At 38.4% G+C, this 25,148-nt stretch overlaps 1 protein-coding gene across 1 annotated transcript in view; it reads left to right on the top strand.

The window, feature by feature from the left end:
* Positions 1-7,140: 7,140 nt before the first annotated feature.
* CR2 (complement C3d receptor 2) overlaps positions 7,141-25,148 on the top strand; it is a 54,346-nt gene continuing 36,338 nt past the window's right edge. The window contains exons 1-7 of the mRNA XM_068986402.1: positions 7,141-7,208; positions 11,009-11,064; positions 12,480-12,626; positions 12,777-13,017; positions 16,323-16,485; positions 21,848-21,914; positions 23,869-24,048. Of these exons, the coding sequence (XP_068842503.1) occupies positions 7,141-7,208; positions 11,009-11,064; positions 12,480-12,626; positions 12,777-13,017; positions 16,323-16,485; positions 21,848-21,914; positions 23,869-24,048 (922 nt within the window). The remainder of the gene's footprint in view (positions 7,209-11,008; positions 11,065-12,479; positions 12,627-12,776; positions 13,018-16,322; positions 16,486-21,847; positions 21,915-23,868; positions 24,049-25,148) is intronic.

Here is a 25,148-nt window from a genome sequence, read left to right on the forward strand (position 1 = left end):
TCACACTATCATCTCAATATATAAAGAAACAGCATTTGACAAAATTTAATATCTCTTCATGATAAAAAGTCTTATCAAAGTTGATATAGAGGTAAATATCTTGTATATGTTGGCATATATTCTAACATAATAAAGGCCATTTATGGCAAACCCACAACTGACATCATACTCAGTGATGGAATTGAAAGCTTTCCTTCTAAAACTAGAGACAAGAAAGGGGTGCCCACTTTTGCTACTTTTTAACATAGTATATGAAGTCTTAGCTATAGTACTCAGACGAGAGAAAATTAAAAGGCATCCAAATTGGAAGGGGAAAAAGTAAAGCTTCCACTGTTTGCTTTGCAGATGGCATGATATTTTATATAGAATGCTCTAGCATCTCTACCAAAACTATTAGCACTAATAAATTAATTTGGTTAAGATGTAGAATATAATATTTATATATAGAAACTTGTTACTTGTCTATATACTAATAATGAATTACCAGAAAAAAGTAAGGAAATAACCCCATTTACAATTGCATCAGAAAGAATAAAATACCTAGGAATAAACTCAACCAAGGAGGAGGAAGATCCATACTTTAAGAAATATGAAACATTAATGAAGAAATCTGAAAATTATACAAAGAGGTGGAAGGATATTCCATGTTCTTTGATTAAAGGATTTAACATTGTTAAAATGTCCATACTATCCAAAGTAATCTACATATTGAATGCAATCCCTATCAAAATACCCATAATATTTTTCACAGAACTAGAAAAAAATCTTTAAAAAGTATATGGAATCACCTTGAATTGCCAAGTTGAGAAAAAAGAACAAAACTGGAGGTATCAATTCCCTGAGTTCAAACTATACTAAAAAGCTACAGTGATCAAAACTGTACTGTTTGACATTAAAATGGACACATAAGTCAGTGGAACAGAATATGGAGTCCAGAACCCAAGGCAAAACATTCAATGTCACAGTAATCCAAGTCTATGCCCCAAACACTAATGCTGAAGAAGCTGAAGTTGAATAGTTCTATGAAGACCTACATGACTTTCTAGAACTAACACCAAAGAAAAGGATGTGACTTTCATCATAGGGGACTGGAATGCAAAAGTAGGAAGTCAAGAGATTACTGGAGTAAAAGGCAAATTTGGCCTTGAAGTACAAAATGAAGCAGGGCAAAGGCTAACAGAGTTTTGTCAAGAGAACGACTGATCATAGCAAACACCCTCTTCCAACAACACGAGACTCTACGCATGGACAACACCAGATGGTCAATACTGAAATCAGATTGATAATATTCTCTGTAGCTGAAGATGGACAAACTCTAAACAGCCAGCAAAAACAAGACCAGGGGATGACTGTGGCTCAGATCATGTCCCCCTTATTGCAAAATTAGACTTAAATTGAAGGATGTAGGGAAAACCACTGGACCATTCAGGTATGACCTAAATCAAATCCCTTATGATTACACAGTGGAAGTGACAAGTAGATTCAAGGGACTGGATCTGATAGGCAGAGTGCCTGAAGAACTACGGATGGAGGTTTGTAACAGTGTACAGGAGACTATGATCAAAACCATTCCCAAGGAAAAGTAATGCAAAAAGGCAAAATAGTTGCCTGAGGAAGCCTTACAAATAGCTGAGAAAAGAAAAAAAGTTAAAAGCAAGGGAGAAAAGGAAAAATATACTTATCTGAATGCAGAGTTCCAAAGAATAGCAAAGAGAGATAAGAAAGCTTCCCTAAGTGATTAATGCAAAGAAATAGAGAAAAACAATAGAATAGGAAGAACCTAGAGATCTCTCCAAGAAAAGTAGAGATATCAAGGGAACATTTCATGCAAAGATGGGCTCAGTAAAGGACAGAAACGGTATGAACCTAACAGAACCAGAAGATATTAAGAAGAGGTGGCAAGAATATGCAGAACTATACAAAAGAGATCTTAATGACCCAGCTAACCATGATGATGTGATCACTCACCTAGAGCCAGATATAGGAAACATCACTATAAACAAAGCTGGTGGAGATGATGGGATGCTAGCTGAGCTTTTTCAAATCCCAAAAGTTGGTTCTGTGAAAGTTGCCTGTACACCCGTGGTGGATTCATGTCAATGTATGGCAAAACCAATACAGTGTTGTAAAGTAAAATAAAGTAAAAATTAAAATTAAAAAAAAAAAAAAGAAAGTGCTGCACTCAATATGCCAGAAAATTTGAAAAGCTCAGCAGTGGCCACAGGACTGGAAAAGGTCAGTTTTCATTCCAATCCCAAATAAAGGCAAAGCCAAAGAATGTTCAAACCTACAAACATATAGTCAATTAATCTACAACAAAGAAGCAAAAATATACAATGGAGGAAAGACATGCCTTTCAATAAATGTGCTGGGAAAATCAGACAGCTATCTATAAAACAACAAGAGTAGAACATTTCTTGTATCCATATGCAAAATAAACTAAAAAATTGATTAAAGACCTAAATGTAAAACCTGTAACCATAATATTAGAAAGAAATCATACTTAGAACACTCTTTGACATGAATAGTAGCAATATTTTTCTTTGATCTGACTCTTAAGGCAAAAGAAATAAAAGCAAAAATAAACAAGTGGGACCAAATTAAAGTTAAAAAAAACTTTTCAACAGTAAAGGAAACCATCAACAAAATGAGAGGACAGTCAAATAAATAGAATAAAATATTTGAAACTGATATGACCAGTAAAAGTTTAATATCCAAAATATATAAACAGCTTATACAACACAATATCAAAAAGAAGAAATCCAAAAATGGGCAGATGACCCCAAAAGGCATTTTTTCCAAAGAAGATAGACAAATGGCCAATAAGCGCATGATAAGAGGCCCACCACAAGTTATCATCAGAGAAATGCACATCAAAACCTCAGTGAGAAATCACTTCATACTTGTGGCTATCATCAAAAAGTCTACAAATAACAAAAGTTGACAATGATGTGGAAAAAATGGAACCACAGTACATAGTTGAGATTATAAATTAGTGTATCCATTGTGGAAAATAATATATGGATACCTCAAAACAGTAAAAATAGAATTCTCATATGATCCAGCAATTTCACTGTTGAGTATATATCTGAAGTAAACAAAAAGACACATGCACCCCAATATTAATAGCAGCATTATTTACAATAGTTATGATATGGAAGTATCCATCAACGGATTCAGTTGAGTTCAGTTCAGTCACTCACTCATGTCCGACTCTCTGAGATCCCATGAACTGCAGCACAACAGGCCTCCCTGTCCATCATCAACTCCCGGAGTTCACCCAAACTCTAGTCTATTGAGTCGGTGATGCCATCCAACCATCTCATCCTCTGTCATCCCCCTCTCCTCCTACCCTCAATCTTTCCCAGCATCAGAGTCTTTTCCAATATCAGCTCTTTGTATCAGGTGGTCAAAGTATTGGAGTTTCAGCTTCAACATCAGTCCTGGATGCCATTTCAAACTTGTAATGTCATACCTTTCCATCTATATGCTGCTCTAGTTCCACCCCAGCAGTTTTTGTGTACTGTGTCTTTATTATCATTCAGTTTCAAAAAATTTTAATTCCTTGGGATTCTTTTCTTAAGGAGATGGGTTATTTAGAAGTATCATTTATAAGTATTTAAACATTTTGGGATTTTCCAAGTATGTTTATTGATTTCCAATTTAATTTCATTATGACCAGAGAATCTATTTCATAAGGTATCAAATATTTGACTTTTTTGAGACCTACTTTGTGGATCACTATGTGGTTTACCTTGGCAAGTGATACATGTGTGCTGAAAAAAGAATAGATTCATTGAGGTTGGGTATTTTAGCAGTTGTTTGGTGTTGTGTTCTTCGTTGTTGCTTCTTCAATTTTTGTGATTTTTCATTAAATGTATGTACATTTAGGATGTTTGTTTTCCTAGTGATTGTTTCTTTTAATAGTATATATTGTCCCTCTTTTGCTTTTGTAAAATTCCTTGCCTTCAAATCTTTGTCTGATACTAGCTTAGGCATGCCAGTTTTATTGTGGTTACTCTTTGCATGTTGTAACTTGTCAGTCATTTACTTTTAACCTATCTTTGTCTTTATGATAAATTTTTTGTAGAAAGCATATGGATTGCCAATAAACTGATTTTCTAAGGATAAACAGATAAATGGATAAAGAAGATATGGCATACACATACACACACACACATATACATGAAATATTATCCAATCATAAAAAGAATGAAAATTTGTCATTTGCAGCAATGTGGACAGACCTAGAGGGTGAAGAAAGTCAGACAGAGAAACACAATTGTTCAATGTTATCACTTATATGTGGGATCTAAAAAATGAAACAAAAGTATGCAACAAAAATAGAAACAGACTCATACAGAAAAAAACAATTGTTACCAGTGGGAAGAGAGTAAGGTAATGGTCACAATAGGGGTATAGGATTAAGAGACACAAACTATCACATACAAAAATAAATAACCTACAAGGATATGTTATGTAGCACAGGAAAATGTAGCCATTATTTTATAATAAGCTTAAATGAAATATAATCTATAAAAATATTGAACCAGTATGCCATATATCTGAAACTAATATGATATTGTAAATCAACTATACTTCAATAAAAATAAAATAGAATAAAATAATATGAAAAATACCTACAAAAGACATCAGTTCAGTCAGTCATGTCCGACTCTTTGCAACCGCATGGACTGCAGCAGGCCAGGCTTCTCTGTCCATCACCAACTCCCAGAGTTTGCTCAAATTCATGTCCATCCAGTCAGTGATGCCATCCAACCATCTCATCCTCTGTTGTTCCTTTCTCCTCCTGCCTTCAATCTTTCCCAGCATCAGGGTCTTTTCCAGAGTCAGTTCTTTGCATCAGGTGGCCAGAGTATTGGAGTTTCAGCTTCAGCATCAGTCCTTCCGGTGAATATTCAAGACTGATTTCCTTTAGGATTGACTGGCTTGATGCCCTTGCAGTCTAAGGGACTCTCAAGAGTCTTCTCCAACACCATAGTTCGAAAGCATCAATTCTTCAGCACTCACCTTTCTTTATAGCTCAACTCTCACATCCATACATGACTACTGGAAAAAACCCTAATCTGATCCCACAAGAGACTGACCCAGACATGCCTGTGTGTGTCCAGTAGTCTCCAGCAGAGGCGTGGGTTGGTGGTGGCCTGCTATGGGGTCGGGGACACTGAGTGAAGCAGTGCATGCATGGGACCTTTTGAAGGAGGTTGCCATTACACAACAGGGAGGAAACACAGCCCCGCCTCTGCACAGATAATTGGATTAAAGATTAAATACTTAGGAATATATCTACCCAAAGAAACTAAAGACCTATATATAGAAAACTATAAAACACTGATGAAAGAAATCAAAGAGGACACTAATAGATGGAGAAATATACCATGTTCATGGATTGGAAGAATCAATATAGTAAAAATGAGTATACTACCCAAAGCAATCTACAAATTCAATGCAATCCCTATCAAGCTACCAGCCATATTTTTCACAGAACTAGAACAAATAATTTCAAGATTTGTATGGAAATACAAAAAACCTCGAATTGCCAAAGCAATCTTGAGAAAGAAGAATGGAACTGGAGGAATCAACTTGCCTGACTTCAGGCTCTACTACAAAGCCACAGTCATGAAAACAGTATGGTACTGGCACAAAGACAGACATATAGATCAATGGAACAAAATAGAAAGCCCAGAGATAAATCCACACACATATGGACACCTTATCTTTGACAAAGGAGGCAAGAATATACAATGGAGTAAAGACAATCTCTTTAACAAGTGGTGCTGGGAAAACTGGTCAACCACTTGTAAAAGAATGAAACTAGATCACTTTCTAACACCGCACACAAAAATAAACTCAAAATGGATTAAAGATCTAAATGTAAGACCAGAAACTATAAAACTCCTAGAGGAGAACATAGGCAAAACACTCTCAGACATAAATCACAGCAGGATCCTCTATGATCCACCTCCCAGAATTCTGGAAATAAAAGCAAAAATAGACAAATGGGATCTAATTAAAATTAAAAGCTTCTGCACAACAAAGGAAACTATAAGCAAGGTGAAAAGACAGCCTCCTGAATGGGAGAAAATAATAGCAAATGAAGCAACTGACAAACAACTAATCTCAAAAATATACAAGCAACTTATGCAGCTCAATTCCAGAAAAATAAATGACCCAATCAAAAAATGGGCCAAAGAACTAAATAGACATTTCTCCAAAGAAGACGTACAGATGGCTAACAAACACATGAAAAGATGTTCAACATCACTCATTATCAGAGAAATGCAAATCAAAACCACAATGAGGTACCACTTCACACCAGTCAGAATGTCTGCGATCCAAAAATCTGCAAGCAATAAATGCTGGAGAGGGTGTGGAGAAAAGGGAACCCTCCTACACTGTTGGTGGGAATGCAAACTAGTACAGCCACTATGGAGAACAGTGTGGAGATTCCTTAAAAAATTGCAAATAGAACTACCTTATGACCCAGCAATCCCACTGCTGGGCATACACACTGAGGAAACCAGAATTGAAAGAGACACATGTACCCCAGTGTTCATCGCAGCACTGTTTATAATAGCCAGGACATGGAAACAACCTAGATGTCCATCAGCAGATGAATGGATAAGAAAGCTTTGGTACATGTACACAATGGAGTGTTACTCAGCCGTTAAAAAGAATTCATTTGAATCAGTTCTGATGAGATGGATGAAACTGGAGCCGATTATACAGAGTGAAGTAAGCCAGAAAGAAAAACACCGATACAGTATACTAACACATATATATGGAATTTAGAAAGATGGCAATGACGACCCTGTATGCAAGACAGGAAAAAAGACACAGCTGTGTATAATGGACTTTTGGACTCAGAGGGAGAGGGAGAGGGTGGGATGATTTGGGAGAATGGCATTCTATCATGTATACTATCATGTAAGAATTGAATCACCAGTCCGTGTCTGATGCAGGATACAGCTTGCTTGGGGTTGGTGCATGGGGATGACCCACTGAGATGTTATGGGGAGGGAGGGGAGAGGGGTTCATGTTTGGGAAGACATGTAAGAATTAAAGATTTTAAAATTAAAAAAAAAATTAAAAAATTTAAAAAAAAAAGATTTACTGAGCATGGCCCCACCCATCCAAACAAGACCCAGTTTCCCCCACAGTCAAGTGTCCCCCATCAAGAAGCTTTCGTAAGCCTCTTATCCTTACCCCTCAGAGTGCAGACAGAATGAAAACCACAATCACAGAAAGCTAATCAAACTGATCACATGGACCACAGCCTTGTCTAATTCAATGAAACTATGAGCCATGCCATGTAGGGCCACCCAAGATAGCCAGGTCATGGTGGAGAGTTCTGACACAATGTAGTTGACTGGAGAAGGCAATGACAAAAGACATACATAAATGGAAAGATATTCTATGCTCATGAATTGAAAGAGTTCATGTTGTTACAATACCCATATTGCCCAAAATGATTCACAGATTCAATGCAATCCCAATTAAAATTTCAATGGTAGTTTCAACATAAACAGAAAAAAAAATCCTGAAATTTGTGTGAAGCCACAAGATACCCCTAATAGCCATAGCACTCTTGGGAAAGAAACAAAACCAGAGGGATCACACTTCCTAATTTCAAACTATAAAGAAAAAAACTCAGCTTTTTTTTTTTCTTTTCCTATGTAGGGAAAAACCCAATTGTTCCCCAGTGTGTGTTTCTTTCTTGTGTCTCTCCTTTACCTTTAGTAGAACACTCCTTCTTACACTTCTGGTGACCAAATACCTGGAGGGCTTTACCCACATCAAGCAGTTCTCTGAGTGTCCTACACTACATCATCTGAGTGTCCTACACTATAATTACGACACTTTATACCCAGAGATTGCATCACATTCCACAGGTTAAGGGCTCAGCCCTACAAGACTACTCTCATCCCAACTCAGTTGCCATTCAGCAACCCAGTTTATCTCCTGTGGCCATGACCAACTGGCTATAGATTGGAGGTTACAAAAACCTCCTCCCTGAGTCTGATCAATTTGCTAGAGAAGCTCATAAAACTCAGGGCCACACTGCCTCACATTTATCAGTTTATCAAAGGATATAATAAAGGATGAACTTCCCAGGGGGCTCAGTGGTAAAGAATTTGCCTGCCATTGAAGGAGATGCTAAGAAAAGCAGCTCGATCCCTGGGTTGGGAAGATCCCCTGGAGAAGGAAATGACAACCTATTCCACTAGTTCCAGCCTGGAAAATTCCATGGACAGAGGAGCCTCGTGGGCTACAGCCTGTGGGATCACAAAGAGTCAGACATGACTGAGCACACCTTCACCTCACCACCATAATAAAGGTTACAGATGGACAACCAGATGAAGAGATACCTAGGGCAAGCTCTAGGAGGGACCCAAGTGTAAGAACTTCTGTCCACATGGACTGGGAGTATGTCACCCTCCTGGTGCTAATGTCTTCACCAGCCAGGAAGCTCTCTATGGCTGCACTATTGGGATTTTACGGAGGTTTCCTCATGTTCAGTTCAGTTCAGTTCAGTCGCTCAGTCGTGTCTGACTTTTTGCGACCCTATGAATCGCAGCACGCCAGGCCTCCCTGTCCATCACCAGTTCCTGGAGTTCACTCAGATTCACGTCCATTGAATCAGTGATGCCATCCAGCCATCTCATCCTCTGTTGTCCCCTTCTCCTCCAGCCTCCAATCCCTCCCAGCATGAGTCTTTTCCAATGAGTCAACTCTTTGCATGAGGTGGCCAAAGTACTGGAGTTTCAGCTAGCATCATTCCTTCCAAGGAAATCCCAGGGCTGATCTCCTTCAGAATGGACTGGTTGGATCTCCTTGCAGTCCAAGGGACTCTCAAGAGTCTTCTCCAACATCACAGTTCAAAATGTAGTTCAAAATGTAGTTCCTCATGTAGCGGTGGTCAATTATTAACTCCATGTCTAGCCTCTCCCCTCTCTGGAGGATGGGAAAGGGAGGGGGCAAAACTTGTAAGCTTCTAATGATGGCTTGATCTTTCTAGTGACAAGCCTCCATCCAGAAGTCCTGCAAGAGTCACCTCAACAGAACAAAAGATGCTCCTAGTGCTCGTATCATGAAAATTTACTAGGGTTTTATGAGCTGTGTCAGGGTAGAATCAAAGACAAATATTAGAACAAGATATCCTCCTAGTAAACACCTAGAAAATATCAAGGATTTTAGGAGCTCTGTGCCAGGAACAAGGAGCAGAGACCAACACATATATTTTATATTATCTCATGTAAACTATATTACAAAGCTATAAAAATCAAAAGAGTATAGTATTTGCATAAAAACAGACACACAGATCAATGGAAAATAGAACACTCAAAAATAAACCCATATGCTGCTGCTAAGTCGCTTCAGTTGTGTCCGACTCTGTGCAACCCCATAGATGGCAGCCCACCAGGCTTCCCCGTCCCTGGGATTCTCTGGGCAAGAACACTGGAGTGGGTTGCCATTTCCCTTCCCCAAAGCATGAAAGTGAAGAGTGAAAGTGAAGTCACTCAGTTGTGTCCGACTCCTAGCGACCACATGGACTGAAGCCTAGTAGGCTCCTCCATCCATGGGATTTTCCAGGCAAGAGTACTGGAGTGGGGTGCCATTGCCTTCTCCAATAAACCCATATATATAAGATTAATTATTTTACAACAAAGGAGCTAAGAATAAACAATGAATAGAGGATGGTCTCTTCAGTAAATGGTGTTAGTAAAACTCTACAACCATTGCGAAAGAAGGAAACTGAACCATCTCACACCATACACAAAAATCAACTCAAACTGCATTGAAGACTTGAATGTAAGGCCTGAAACATTAAATACTTGGAAGAACACATGGGGGTAAACTCTTTGACATTGGTCTTAACAATTTCTTTTCTTTGATTTGACACCCAAAGTAAGGACAACATATGCAAAAAATAAACAACTATTACTACATCAAACTAAAAAGCTCCTACATGTCACACATAAAAAGATGCTCAACATGATCAATCATCAAGGAAATGCAAATGAAAACCAAAATGAGGTATCACTTCACACCTGTTAGAATGGCTACTACGATAAGGGATAACAAGTGTTGGATAGGATGTGTATAAAAAGGACTCATATGAATTGATGGAGCTACTATGGAAAAAGAGTAGTTCCTCAAAAAAAAAATAATACGGAACTGCTACATTATCCAGCAGTTCCACTTCTGTTATACATCAAAGGGGAAAATAAAAATATGCCATATATATATATATATATATATTCAACCATGGAAAGAATGAATCTAGCCATTTTTTATAACATGGATGAACTTCGGGAGTATTATATTAAGTGAAACAAGTCGAACAGGGGAAGAGAAATACTGTATGATCTTATTTACATGTGAAATCTAAAAAGAATGAACTCATAATTACAGAACAGATTGCTGGCTGCCAGAGATGGGGGCAGGTGGGAAGTGGGGAAAATGAATGAAGGTGTCAGAAGACACAACCTTCCAGTTATAAGATAAATAAGTTCTGGGTACATAAAGCACAGCAGAATGACTATAGTCAACAATACTGTACTGCATATTTGAAAGTTACTGAAAGAGTAGATCTTAAAAATTACTATAAGAAAACTCTGTAACTATGTAAGGTGATGGATGTTAACTAAACTTACCAGTCTAATCATCTTTCAATATGTACATATATCAAATCATTATGATGTACACCTTAAACTAATACAATATTATATATCAACAAAACTGGAAATAATTAACATAAATATATGTTACCAAAAAAAGTTAATATTATCTGAAAACACCCATACAGAAACTCTCAGAATAATTTTGACCATTTATCTGGGCATCTCATAGACCAGTCAAGCTGACCCATAAAATTAACCATCACAAGTGTCCAACAGGATACTATGGAAGTAATATAGTATGAGCTCTAAGAATAAATTTTAAATGAAATTGTGACTTCTGCTTTTTTCTCTTGTTCTATCAGAAGCCAGCTGGCATATCACAAGGACACTCAAACAGTCCCAGGGCGTGATCCTTCTGGTAAGGATATCTGGGCTCCAACCTACAGCCATGTGATTGAGTCATCTTAGACTTAGATCCTCCAGTCTCAGTCCAACTTTCAGATGACTGCAGTTGTGGTCAGTGTCTGGACTGCAACCTCATGAAAGCTCTCAAGCCAGAACCACCTTGCTTATATGCTCTCAAATTCCTGATACATGCAATTGTATGAGATAATGTCTGTTTATTCTTGCTTTAAATTAATAAGTTAAGGGGAATTTGCTACTTGCAATAGGTAACTAATTTAAAAGCCATTAAACAAAAATAATTGCTGCGTACTTTCAAAAGTTTCAAAGTCAGGAAAACAAAAAGACTGAAGATCTTTAACAGAATAAATGAGAGAAAGAAAAAAAAAATCTAATGCAATGCATGATCCTAGAATGACTCAGCACCAGGAAAAAAGCAGGTGTGTGTTCCTTTGTGCATGAATTGGCACTTGCCTTCCCCCACTTATTTTTTTTAACATTATAACTAATATTAGATGATTGGAGAAACCTGTACTGTCTGTCCCTTAGGTAATACATTTTCCTGTTTTTGCTCATTGTACTGAAATTATGTAAGACTGTATTCTCGTTTTTAGGAAATACATATTGAAGTATTTAGAAAAGGGGCATCATGCCTGTAACTTATCTCAGAGTTCCAAAGTAAATAATTATATAATTGTAATCATATACACTTATAAACCTATATGTGTATATATCTAAATCTCTATATATCTATATCATAGTTATTTATCTAGAAAGAGGGAGAGCCGGAGAATGAAAAAGAAAATATAGTAAAATGTTAACATTTGGATAATCTGAGTGATGGATGTGTGGGGATCCTTTGTATTATTTTTGCAACTTTTCTGTCTCAGTTATTGCAAAATAAAAAGAAAAGGACATCAGAAGTGGTTTCTATTCCTTAGTTTCCTTTGTAAGTAAACGGTTTTCAAACGGAAGGTTGGAAACGTGAATAACTTTTGAAATGAGTTTAGCGAATCCAAACCAGAATTTTCAAGAGAGAGAAAGTGGGGAAAGGGGAAAGGGGAAAGGGAGAAGAGGGGAAGGGAGAGTGAGCAGAGGGAGGAGACGGGGGAGGAGAGGAGATGATAGAATAGGACAGGACAGAAGAGCATCATAGATTGGTCAGGGTAGTGCTATTTTGCTTCAGAGCCCCAGCGGCAAAAGTAGATGGCCTGGGCTGCGCGTTCCAAAAAGTTGAGAAGCGACTGCACTGAAGACTGGAGTCTGAGCCAAACAGTGAATCAGTTTCTCCGCCCGCCGGCCCCGGGCCAACCCGCAGCTCCTTCTGCCACCCTCACGGTGCGGTCCCGCCCCCAGCAGCCTGCAGGTGTGCACTCAGGCTAGCACGTGGTGCCAGATACTACTTAAGGGCCCACCTTCCCCTGCTTGCAGCTGCCAGCTTCTCTAGCCCTGTCTTCCCGGAGCAGCTGGAGGCTCGCGGGTCTCAGAACGCATCCCGCCGCTGGGGCTGCAGCCGTGGCATGGGCGCCGCGGGCCCGATCTTGGTTTTCTTGACTCTTCTCACGCCGGGGGTCCTCGGTGAGCTGGGAATGGGATCATGGAGGTAGGGACGCGTCTGGGACCGGGATGGCCTCTGTGCCATGATGCAAAGGAAGCAGTCAAACGTGAGAAGGTGGGACAACCTTGCCTGCTTCTTGCTCGTTTGGGGCACCTCTCTTGGTCCTGAAGGTCTTCGCTCGCTGCTCCGGTGCTGGGGCCACCAGTATCGCTGGCTGCATGACGGAATGGCACTATGTGATCTGTCTAGTGTGTCCTGTGGCGTGACATGCCCGCCCTGTGCTCCCCGGGCCCCGAGCCGCCGGGACTCAGCATGTGCTCAGCGCTCTGGGTCCCGCAGGTCTGCGAGCGCTAATGCCCAGACACTTACGCGAAACTTACTTGTGCTGAGTGCAGTTGCATGCTCCGCTAGGCGCGGGAGTTTCTGCACACACTGAACGTTCCCCTGCCAATAAAAACAGCACAGCCTCCCGCTAGCTTCCCAAAAAAAGAATAATGTCTGATTCCCAGGCGTGATTCTTTTATATATATATATATATATATTTAATTTTGATGTGATATTGGTAGAGAGATCCTAAATGATGAACATCTGAAGCTACTTAGAAAAGCTGATATGTGAATAAAAACTGCAGTTCTTTGTGTTATTTATTGGCAAGGGCACCAGAAAGTGTCATTCAACTTTTATTATAATTTTCTTCCTCCAGACTGGCTTAACTTTAAATAGTAAATTAAATTGTATTGTAATTTAAGATTGGAGTCTCTTGGTAATAGGCTAGGTATAACTGTCTAATAATTTTCAGACGACAGTGGATAAGAAGTTTACTGTATACAGACCTCAATACCTACGTGACTTTTAGCAAGTCATTTAGTTCCCAAGCCTCAGTTTCTTCATCTTTAAAAGGAAGCTAGTGATAAGCAGCCCTACCCTTATTGGACTGCCTTGAATATCAAATGAAATTAGGCAAATGAAAGCTGGATGTTCGATGCTATTACTAAATGCCAGTAATAAGATAACTATCTGAATCTGTTTTGATGGAGTCAGCATTTAACATTGACCACTGCCAACTTGCTAGGGGATATTGCATTCTTTGGTTCTATTACAGTTTACTTTGTCATCTTCCTGACATTCAACTTTTTCCTGACCCTTAATTGAACATTTCCCCAAACTACTATCTTCATCCCTCTTTCTCCTACCTATTGACTCTCTTTGAACAGATGTACTTTCACAACTTTCTCTAACACATCTGTGTGGCTTTGTTCCTGACCAGACTTTTTGCCAGTGTTCCATTCATTTATCTAAATTTCAGCGAGGATGTTATCAACTGAAAATCAACTTCTTTAGCAACCCTGTCAATTCATTGTTCCCCCAAGGATGCCAGAGCATCCCCTTCCAGTACCAGAGCAGGACTATCCTCTCAGTCACTTAACTCCAGACACACGAAAGGGCAGGTTTACTGAACTGCCAGCTGTCATAACTAGTGTGCTTCTGTTGTTTGTCTTATCATTCTCACACCAATATTCCGATCATTCTCATTATGATTACCTTTGTAACAACCTCCTCTCTTACAGGTTATTCTGATACCTGTCCAACCTTTCCAATCATGAAAACTAAAATTAAAATATCTTTTTCATTATTTCACTCCCTTTCTCAAAAATCTAAAAGGGCTTCCTACTGACTGTGGAATTAAGATTAAATCTGATGTCTTTAGTCTTTCAAGCCTTTGGATCTCACTTAAGCATACCCCTCCTGATTCCCCACCACTTCCTGCTCATCTTGCCTGACCGTCACCCCATGATCTCTTGCTCATGCTCTGCCCATGCCCTTCTCCTGACTTTTGCTCCTACTATGTACCCTCCCCTGTCCATCCCTTGGCTCTTGGGCAGTTCCTGCCTCTGAGCATGCTTAAGAAACTCTTGACATTCCTTTTTCAAAAAGTATGCATACATGTATTTTTCCAGTTTTATTGAAAAATAACTGATATACATCACTAAGTTTAAGGTGTAGAGCATGATGGTTTGATTTGCACATACTGTAGAATGATTACCATAGTAAGTTTAGTTAACATCCATTTAGTTAACACAACATAGAAAGAAAAGAAAAAAAATTTCTCCTTGTGATGAGAACTTAGGACATACTCTATTAACAATTTTCGCACACATCATAAAACCATGTTAATTATAGTTATCATGTTGTACATTAGATTGCTATACTTATTTTTCATATAACTGGAAATTTAAAACTTTTGATCATCTTCCTCCAATTCTCCTCCCATGCTCTGTCTTCAGTAACTGTAAATCAGATCTCTTTTTTCTATGAGTTTGGTATTTTTGTTTTTAGATCCCACATATAATTGAAATCATACATTATTTGTATGCCTCTGAAGTGTTCACTCAGTATAATGCCTTCAAATATCATCCATGTTGTGCATGGTAGGATTTCCTTGCTTTTTAATGGCTGAATAATATTCCATTGTATATATTCATCCACAGCTTCTTCGTTCATTCATCTGTTGATGGACAACTAGGTTATTTCCATGTGTTGGCTATTTTACATGTATAAATAATGTGAACATGGGGGTACAGATATCTTTTCAAGCTAATGTTTTCATTTTCTTTGTATATATCCCTAGAAATGTAATTGTTGAATCATATGGTAGTTCTATTGTTAATTTTTTGAGGAATTATGGTACCTTTTTATAATACAGGTTTCTGGGTTCCACCTTACCTTCCAGAGAAATGTTTTGGAGTTGGCCTAGGAATCCAAGATCTAACAAGCATTCTGAAAAATTCTGAAGCAAGTGTCTTAAAGACCAAATTTCCTGCTCAGAGTGGTTTTGTTTTTCTCCTTTTGCCTATTTGCATAAACCAATTCAAATTTCTTATACTCTTAAATTTCACTCTTACCTTGACTGACAGCCTTACCTCATCCAACACTAAGGAAACAAAATCATTAAGAGAAATTCCTCTATTTTCCAATCATTTACCTCTGTCTGAAATCAGATCCCTTTCTCTCCTCTGCTTAAAACCTGCCAAGGGTTTCCCATCACAATGAGACAAAATCCATGCTCCTTAAACTCAATGCCAAGCCTCTGCCTCTCTCTGAAATTGTCTGTATTCCTCACTCACCAGCTCTGTTCCAGCCACGCTGACCTTCTTTCTGTTCCTTAACTGGAGTCACACTTGTTTAGTTATTGCTCTAGTTTTCCTCTGTTAAATACTTCCTATAGGTCACCCCTTACCTGTCTCCTCAAGATTCAGGTCTCAGACCCACTGTTATTCTTCTCGGACTCTCTCACTCCTGCCTGAAGTAGCTCCTGCCCCAAGTCACTCTATCACATGACCATGTTCTTTTTTCCACAGAGCACCTATCATCATATAAAACCTCCTAATTTATTTACTTGTTTGTTCCCTTACCAGGCCATGAGAGCAAGGCCTTTATCTGTCTTATTGCCTGATGAACCCCCAGCATTTGCACAGATCTAGGAATTCAGTAAGAAAGTTCCATTTTCTTCTATAACAATGAAAGAAGTATCCTTCCTCCTGACAAAAGTCGGATCCTCTTTCTGTATTCGTGATCACAATCCATCCTGTCTTTCCCATGCAAAGACTTCACCTCTGCAGATATCCCCTGTCTTGTCTCATCCATTTGTATCTCTCCCTTGGATGATCCCCACCAGCAGTTAAATATGCCTCAGGGCATCCTTTCTTTGGTTGCAGGAAGAAGCTTCTCATGATCCAGCGGCGTTCCACTTTTTTGTCCTTTTTCTCGTCTTTCTCAGCAAAAATTCTCATTGACTACTTTCTCACACTTATTTTTGTCATTAATCCTCCCCAGACAGGATTCTTTCTATACTATTGTCTTGAAGCTATTCTCATCAAGGTCAGTACTGACCTTCTGCTAACAAATCCAAAGGTCATTTTTCTGCCTTTACCTTTCTCAGTCTTTCAGCAAAACCTGACTGACTTCTTCCTCTTGAAACAGTTTTCATTATCATCTTCCAAAACAAGACATTCTTACCTATTTGCTCCTATTTTTACCTATTTTCTCCTATTTTTACCTATTTTCTCTGGTTACCTTTAGTCTCTTTTGCCCTATCTCTAATATTTTTAGAGGGTCTTAGGGTTCAGTCCTGGGCCTCTTCTGTTTTCCTCCATACTTTCTTCCTAAGAGAGCTATCCAGTCTCATGACTTTAAATACTATTTATATGTTGATGACTCATATGTATTATCTGTAGCCCTGAGCTCTCTCCTGAGAGGCAAATTTCCGCATGCAATTGCATTTACATCTTTATGTCCACCGAGTATGTTAAATGCACCAAGTCTAAAGTGGAACCAATTCTATACATTTCCCACAACACACACATGAGCGCGCGGGCACACACACACACATACACACACACACACACACAGACACAGGTCCATTCTAATCTCAATACATTGTATTACCATCAACCAAGTAGCTCAAATCAAAAGCTTAAAAGCCATTTATTAGGTTTTTCCTGGTGGTCCAGTGGTTAAAACTCTGTGTTCCCAACGCAGGGGGCTTTGGTTTAATCCCTGGTCAGGGAACTAGATCCCACATGCATCAAATAAGTCCCAGTGTAGTCAAATAAATGAATAAATAAAATAAATTTTGTTTAAAAAAGCCTGGAGCCATTACTGAATACTCCCATTCCCTTAGCCCCACATCTAGTACAATAGAGTCCTACCAATTTTATTTCTATAATATATTCCTAGTTTATCTGTTTCTCACTGTCTCCTTGTATCTAAGCTTTATTTTATTTGGTCCAGTCTACTTCAATAGCCTCCAGACTGCACTCCCTACTTCTGAAAGTAAAAGTCCAGTCCATTCTCCATCCAATTACCAGACTATTCTTTTTAAAAGTTAAACTAGATCACATGACTCTCTTGCTTGAACTCTTCAATGACATCCACCCAAAAGAACATGGTGACATCCTACTGTAGACTAAGAAGCCCTGTGCAATTCTTTCTGCTGGGCTTTCTAGCTTCATCCCATTCCACTCTGATCACCAAATTCCAGCCACACTTGCCTTTTGCCTTTGTGACCCCATGGACTGTAGCCCACCAGTCTCCTCTGTCCATCAGAATTCTCCAGGCAGGAATACTGGAGTGGGTAGCCATGCCCTGGGATCTTATCAACCCTAAGATCGAACCCAGGTCTCCCACATTGCAGGGAGATTCTTTACCATCTGAGCTACCAGGGAAGCCCTAGTCTATCCCTAAGGCATAGCAAATCCATCCCTGATCTTAGGCTTCTGCCTAAAATGCTTTTACCTAGCACTTTACCTTGCTGACACCTTCTTATCCTTCAGTCATAACTCAAATGTCTATTCGTCATAGGTCTTCCTTAATCATTATAACTGAAGTTGTATGCCATCCTGTCTCCTTTTCCCAGTCCATTACATTTTGATACACAATTCTGTTTATTTCCTTTATATATCATCTATTTATTTATAGTCTATCTCCCTCTATTTTAATATAAATTCCATGAAGGTGAGAACCTTGTGTCTAATGTTCACTGATGCATATTCTGTGTTTAAGACAGTATCTTGGTTAATATGCACACTGGTCATTCAAAAATTATCAAATAGTGAGGAAACCCAGTGTTTTTATATTTTATCATAATAATTCTCATTATCTATAATATTTTCTCCTCCTACCTGCTATCTGTCTTAAATTTCAGGTTTATTTTTATTATCCTATATATTTGTTCTTTATTCATTTCAAATGGACTTCTAAGCCAGTTCAGGTAAATCTCCTTAAACACAAATAAAGAATTAAATATATTTTTGTTCTCTGGAAACTCCTTTGCATACTTAGTTTTAGCATGGTTTATGTGATGTATATGTCAATATTTTGTCACTATCTTCTATTTTAGATCCTGTCATTATTTATACGGATGTTTAGTCCTGATTTTAAAAAGATGTGAAAAGGATCCAACTTAAGAAAAATAATGTTATTTAATGGTTCATAGATAACAAAACATTTTGGAATTTCTGTCCTCTGACCTGGGATTTTGATAATTTCATTACTAATAAAAGCTGAAAAGTGAAAGTGTTAGTTGCTCAGTCAAGTGTGACTCTTTGTAACCCCATAGACTGTAGCACCCAGGCCCCTCTGTCCATGGAATTTTTCAGGTAAGAATACTGGAGTGGGCTGCCATTCCTTTCTCCAGGGGATCTCCCCAACCCAAGATAGACCTTAGGTCTCCTGCATTGCAGGCAGATTCTTTAACATTTGAGCCACAAGGGAAGTCCTACTAATAAGAGTTGGTGTTCCCCAAAAGAGAGAAAATTCCTAAGTCTCTTTGAAGATAAGAATTTCCTAATATTTCTCATCCAGGAAGTGTGATTCTTACTTAATTTACCCCAAATGTCATGTTATAAAGTAACTTATACATTTTGCTTCTCCAAGATCTTGGTTGCATCTTAGTCCATGTCATCACTACTGAATAAATCTTGTAAATTCAGACAGGTTTTCAGCTTTTGGAATTATTTAGGGTCGTTCTTATTCACATTGGATGTGTATAGGTTAAATCATTTGATTAGGGTGAATTGATACAAATAATGACAGGGTTGTGAAGTTGGTATTCACTGAGGTCAAATCCTGACTTTCCACGTAGAGTCTTGCTGTTTTGCAAAAGTATGTGTTTGAAGACATTTGTAGGTGTTAATGGAGGAAAACAGAGGAATTGAGAAAAGAAACAGGAGACCTACAGTGTGACATGAGGCCCAACAGTAAAGGCTATTCTTAGGTCTTGTCGACTAGTTCAGTCACTCAGTTGTGTCTGACTCTTTTGTGACCCCATGGACTGCAGCATGTCAATCTTCACTGTCCATCATCAACTCCCAGGGCTTGCTCAAACTCATGCCCACTGAGTTGGTGATGCCATGCAACCATCTCATCCTCTGTTATCTGCTTCTCTTCCTGTCTTCAATCTTCCTTAGCACCAGGGTCTTTTCCAAAGAGTTGGTTCTTCCTGTCAGTTAGCCAAAGTATTGGAGCTTCAGCTTCAGCATCAGTCCTTCCAATGAATATTCAGGACTCATTTCCTTTAGGATGGACTGGTTGGATCTCCTTGCAGTCCAAGGGATTCTCAAGTGTATTCTCCAACACCATAGTTCAAAAGCATCAGTTCTTCAGTGCTCAGCTTTCTTTATAGTCCAGTTCTCACATCCTCATGTAAATACTGGGAAAACCATAGCTTTGACAATACAGAACTTTGTCAGCAAAGTAATGTCTCCTCTTTTTAATATGCTGTCTAGTTTAGTCATAGCTTTTCTTATAAGGAGCAAGCATCTTTTAATTTCATGGCTGCAGTCATCATCTGCAGTGATTTTGGAGCCCAAGAAAATAAAGTCTCTCACTGTTTCTGTTGTTTCTGCATCTATTTGCCATGAAGTGATGGGACCAGATGTCATGATCTTCATTTTTTGAATGTTGAGCTTTAAGCCAACTTTTTCACTCTCCTCTTTCACTTTCATCAAGAGGCTTTTTAGTTCCTCTTCACTTTCTGCCATAAGGGTGGTGTCATCTGCATTCCTGAAGTTATTGATATTTCTCCCAGCAATCTTGATTCCATCTTATGCTTCATCCAGCCCAGCATTTTCATGATGAACTCTGAATATAAGTTAAATAAGCAGGGTAACATTATACTGCATTGACATACTCCTTTTCCAGTTTGGAACCAGTCTGTTGTTCCATGTCCTGTTCTAACTGCTGCTTCTTGACCTGCATACAGATTTCTCAGGAGACAGGTAAGGTGGTCTGGGATTCCAATTTCTTTAAGAATTTTCCAAAGTTTGTTGTGATCCACACAGTCAAAGGCTTTGGCATAGTCAATAAAGAAAAAGTAGATGTTTTATTGGAACTCTCTTGCTTTTTCTATGTTCCAATGGATGTTGGCAATTTGATCTCTTGTTTCCTTGCCTTATAAATCCAGCTTGAATATTTGGAAATTCTTAGTTCAGGTACTGTTGAAGTCTGGCTTGGAGAATTTTGAGCATTACATTGCAAGGGTGTGAGATGAATGCAACTGTGCGGTAGTTTGAGCCTACTTTGGCATTGCCTTTTTTTGGGGATTGGAATGAAAACTGACTTTTCCCAGTCCTGTGGCCACTGCTGAGTTTTCCAAATTTGCTGGCATATTGAGTGCAGCGCTTGCACAGCATCATCTTTTAGGACTTGAGACAGCTCATCTGAAATTCCATCACCTCCACTAACTTTGTTCATAGTGATGCTTCCTAAGGCCCACTTAACTTCCGAATCCAGGATGTCTGTCTCTAGGTGAGTGATCACACCATTGTGGTTATCTGGGTCATTAAGATCTTTTTTTGAGTAGTTCTTCCTTGTATTCTTGCCACCTCTTCTTAATATCTTCTCCTTCTGTTAGGTCGATACCATTTCTGTCCTTTATTTTGCCCAATTTTGCATGAAATTTTCCCTCAGTATCTCTCATTTTCTTGAAGCAACATCTCCTCTTCTCATTCTGTTGTTTTCCTCTATTTCTTTGCATCAGTTGCTGAGGAAGGCTTTCGTATCTCTCCTTGGTATTCTTTGAAACTCTGCATTCAGATGAGTATATCTTTCCTTTTCTCCCTTGCTTTTCACTTTTTTCTTTTCTCAGCTATTTGTAAGGCCCCCTCAGGCAATCATTTTGCCTTTTTGCATTTCTTTTTCTTGGAGATGGTCTCGATCACTGCCTCCTGTACAATGTCACAAACCTCTGTCCATAGTTCTTCAGGGATTCTATCACACCTAATCCTTTGAGTATATTTGTCACCTCTACTGTGTAATCATAAGGGATTTGATTTAGGTCATACCTGAATGGTCTAGTGGTTTTCCCTACTTTCTTCAATTTAAGTCTGATTTTTGCAATAAGGAGTTCATGATCTGAGTCACAATCAGCTCCCGGTCTTGTTTTCACTGAGGGTATAGAACTTCTCCATTTGAGATGCAAAGAGTATAATCAATCTGATTTCAATATTGACCATCTGATGATGTCTGTGTGTAGTACCATCTCTTGTACTGTTGGAAGAGGGTGTTTGCTATGACCAGTGCATTCTCTTGGCAAAACTCTGTTAGCCTTTGCCTTTTCATTTTGTACTCCAAGGCTAAATTTGCCTGTTCCAGGTATCTCTTGACTTCCTACTTTTGCATTCCAGTCCCCTATTATGAAAAGGACATCTTTTTTTAGTATTAGTTCTGGAAGGTCTTGTAGGTCATCATAGAACCGTTCCACTTCAGCTTCTTTGACATTGTGGTTGGGGATTACTTGAATTACTGTGGTACTGAATGATTTGCCTTGGAAATGAACAGAGACCATTCTGTCATTTTTGAGAATGCACCCAAGTACTGCATTTCAGACTGTTATGTTGACTATGAGGGCGACTCCATGTCTTCTAAGGGATTCTTGCCCACAGTAGTAAATATAATGGTTATCTGAATTAAATTCTCCCATTCCAGACCATTTTATTTCACTGATTTTTAAAATGTCGATGTTCACTCTTACCACATCCTGTTTGATAACTTCCAATTTTTCTTAATTCATGGACCTAATATTCCAGGTTCCTGTGCAATATTGTTCTTTACAGCATCAGACTTTATTTTCATCACCAGTCACATCCCCAACTAGGTGGTCCTTTAGCTTTGACTCAGTCTCTTCATTCTTTTTGGAGTTATTTCTCCACTCTTCTCCAGTAGCATATCGGGCACCTACTGACCTTGGGATTTCAGCTTTCACTGTCTTATCTTTTTGCCTTTTCATACTCTGTATGGAATTCTCAAGGCAAGAATACTGAAGTGGTTTGCCATTCCCTTTTCCAGTGGACAATGTTTTGTAAGAACTCTCCCTATGTCCTACACAGTATGGCTCATAGTTTCCTTGAGTTAGACAAGGTTGTGGTCCATGTGAACAGCTTGGTTAGTTTTCTGTGGTTGTGGTTTTCATTCTCTCTGCCCTCTGAGGGATAAGGATAAAAGGCTTATGGAAGCTTCCTGATGGGGGAGACTGACTGTGGGGGAAACTGGGTCTTGTTCTGATGGGTGGGGCCATGCTCAGTAAATCTTTGATCCAATTGTCTGTGCATGGGCGGGGCTGTGTTCCCTCCTTGTGGTTTGGCCTGTGCCTCCACTCCTGTCTGTATAGCTCCACCAATAGAAGTGTTGGCTACAAAAAGGCTGGATCCAGCTATAACCTTGGGAGGTCTGTGTTTCCCTTTGTGTCAGTTAGTCCATGTTTGTTCTTTGACTTGCACCTGTAACTGTTTCAGATTTGTTTGAAAAAGGAGATTTATAGATTTGATATTCAAATATACCATCATTCTGGAGTTGAAACTTGAACTGTCTTTCATATCTAGAAAAATTCTTTTCAACATACATTCTTTTTTTTATTTTTTTTTAACTTTATTTTTTTTTGCCTTGAATTATTATTATTTTTTTTAATTTTAAAATCTTTAATTCTTACATGTGTTCCCAAACATGAACCCCCCTCCCACCTCCCTCCCCATAACATCTCTCTGGGTCATCCCCATGCACCAACCCCAAGCATGCTGTTCTTAAGCATCAGGGCATTACAGTTTTTTTCTCATCTCCTAGAATAAGACTTGTTTCTTTTTCATCATCATAATCACAATTACTTTAAGTCACAGGGACATATCTTGAAACAACTATCTCCTTTTATCTGGTACCCATCAGAAAGTATTTACTAAATGCTTTTGGGGGCATATTACTCCATTAGGTTAATGGAAAAAATAATGAAGAATAAACAACAATCCTATTTTCTCCTTGCTAGGACCTAAAGATTTAAAGACTAAAATAGGAATGTTAATTCATAAAAGTAATTTTGGAGGTTCTTTCATGAGATGAGCTCACAAGATCTGATATACTTGATATACTTGTTTCCTGTGATATCGCAGAAAAGTTATTATACCATTTTAGTTTTTATTTATGAGATTTTGTAAAGGTGGAACTTCAGGGTCTTTATGGAATTTTATTAAAAATTATTTTATCCAGTTCTTTTTCTGAAGTCTGTCATAAAAAGTCTTTGAACTCCTGAGCTTGTTTCTCTGTATATGCATTCATACTGTAAGATATGTTTTCTTTTACTGCCCCCCCCAAAATCTACATATTAGATTTAATTTTTAAAGATCAAATTTGTCATTGTAATTGGTGACCATACAGAAGCACAGTAGAGATTTTAGCCTCTCTTAGTTTTGATATTCCTGTGATCTTTGTCTCTAGGTCAGTGTAAATTCCTGCCAAGGTATCCTTTTGCTAAGCCTAAAATTCAGAGTGATCAGTCTGAGTTTGCTGTTGGCAAAACTTGGGAATATGAGTGCCTTCCTGGGTATTTCAAGAAGTCATTCATTGTCACCTGCCTAAACACCTCCAAGTGGTCAAATGCTCAGCAATTCTGTAAACGTGAGTAATCTGTAATAGAAGAATCTTTGAGTCTATAGCATATCTCTATGGGCTAACCTGTAATTTTTGAGATAAAAGATAAGAAAATTAGTCAATAATCTCAAATGAATGAGTTCCTAGGTTCTCCATGTTTTCTTTTACTCTTAAGGGTATTAGTTATTGGGTATTGGAGTTAAATCATCACAGCTGTCCAACTCTGTTTTTCCTATAATCTCCACGACTTTGTTGTATGATCTCTGTACTGTGTTACAGTGATCTTAAAAATTAGTATATTAGTATATACTAAAGAAATAAAGAAAGTTGCTCAGTTGTGTCTGACTCTTTGCGAACCCATGGACTGTAGCCTACCAGGCTTTTCTGTCCATGGGATTTTCCAGGCAAGAATATTGGAGTGGGTTGCCATTTCCTTCTCCAGGAGATCTTCCCGACCCAGGGATTGAACCCAAGTCTCCCGCATTGTAGGCAGATGCTTTACCATCTGAGCCACCAGGGAAGTCAGTATATACTTACATATATATATATAATATATATATATAATATATATATATATATAATGTATAAACTAATTCTAATATTAGTTTCACCTCAATCTTACCCAATTCAAGAAATATATTTGAGTAATCAAGAATATATTTGAGTAATCACTAGGTATAAAGCATTAAGTAATCAGGAATATATGTGAGTAATAACTAGGTATAAAGCATTAAGCTAGATGGTGGGGTTGGGGAGATATATATATAAATTAATCTGCTAGTCTCTCTTTGGGGAACACCTATACTATTTGTAGAGACTGGCTTTTAAGCAAACAGTGTGCTATGGTATATTTTTTTATATTTATAGAGATAAAATTATATGACATCACAGAGAAGTAAATAGGTGCTATCTAGGAGAACAGGGACATCTGGGTATTACTGACAGAAAAAAACGCACATGTCAACATATAAAGATATGGAAGAACATGATGTCTTTGAAAAATAGAAAGTAGAAAAAAATATTGTGGTTGGAACACAAGGTTCATGGTGAGAAACAGTAAATGATGAGGACTGGAACTTAACTGTGGTGGGCCATACATTTTTTTTCCAATGAACATTGGTAAGTGA

Source organism: Capricornis sumatraensis, chromosome 14 (genome assembly GCF_032405125.1).
Source record: "Capricornis sumatraensis isolate serow.1 chromosome 14, serow.2, whole genome shotgun sequence".
NCBI lineage: Eukaryota > Metazoa > Chordata > Mammalia > Artiodactyla > Bovidae > Capricornis > Capricornis sumatraensis.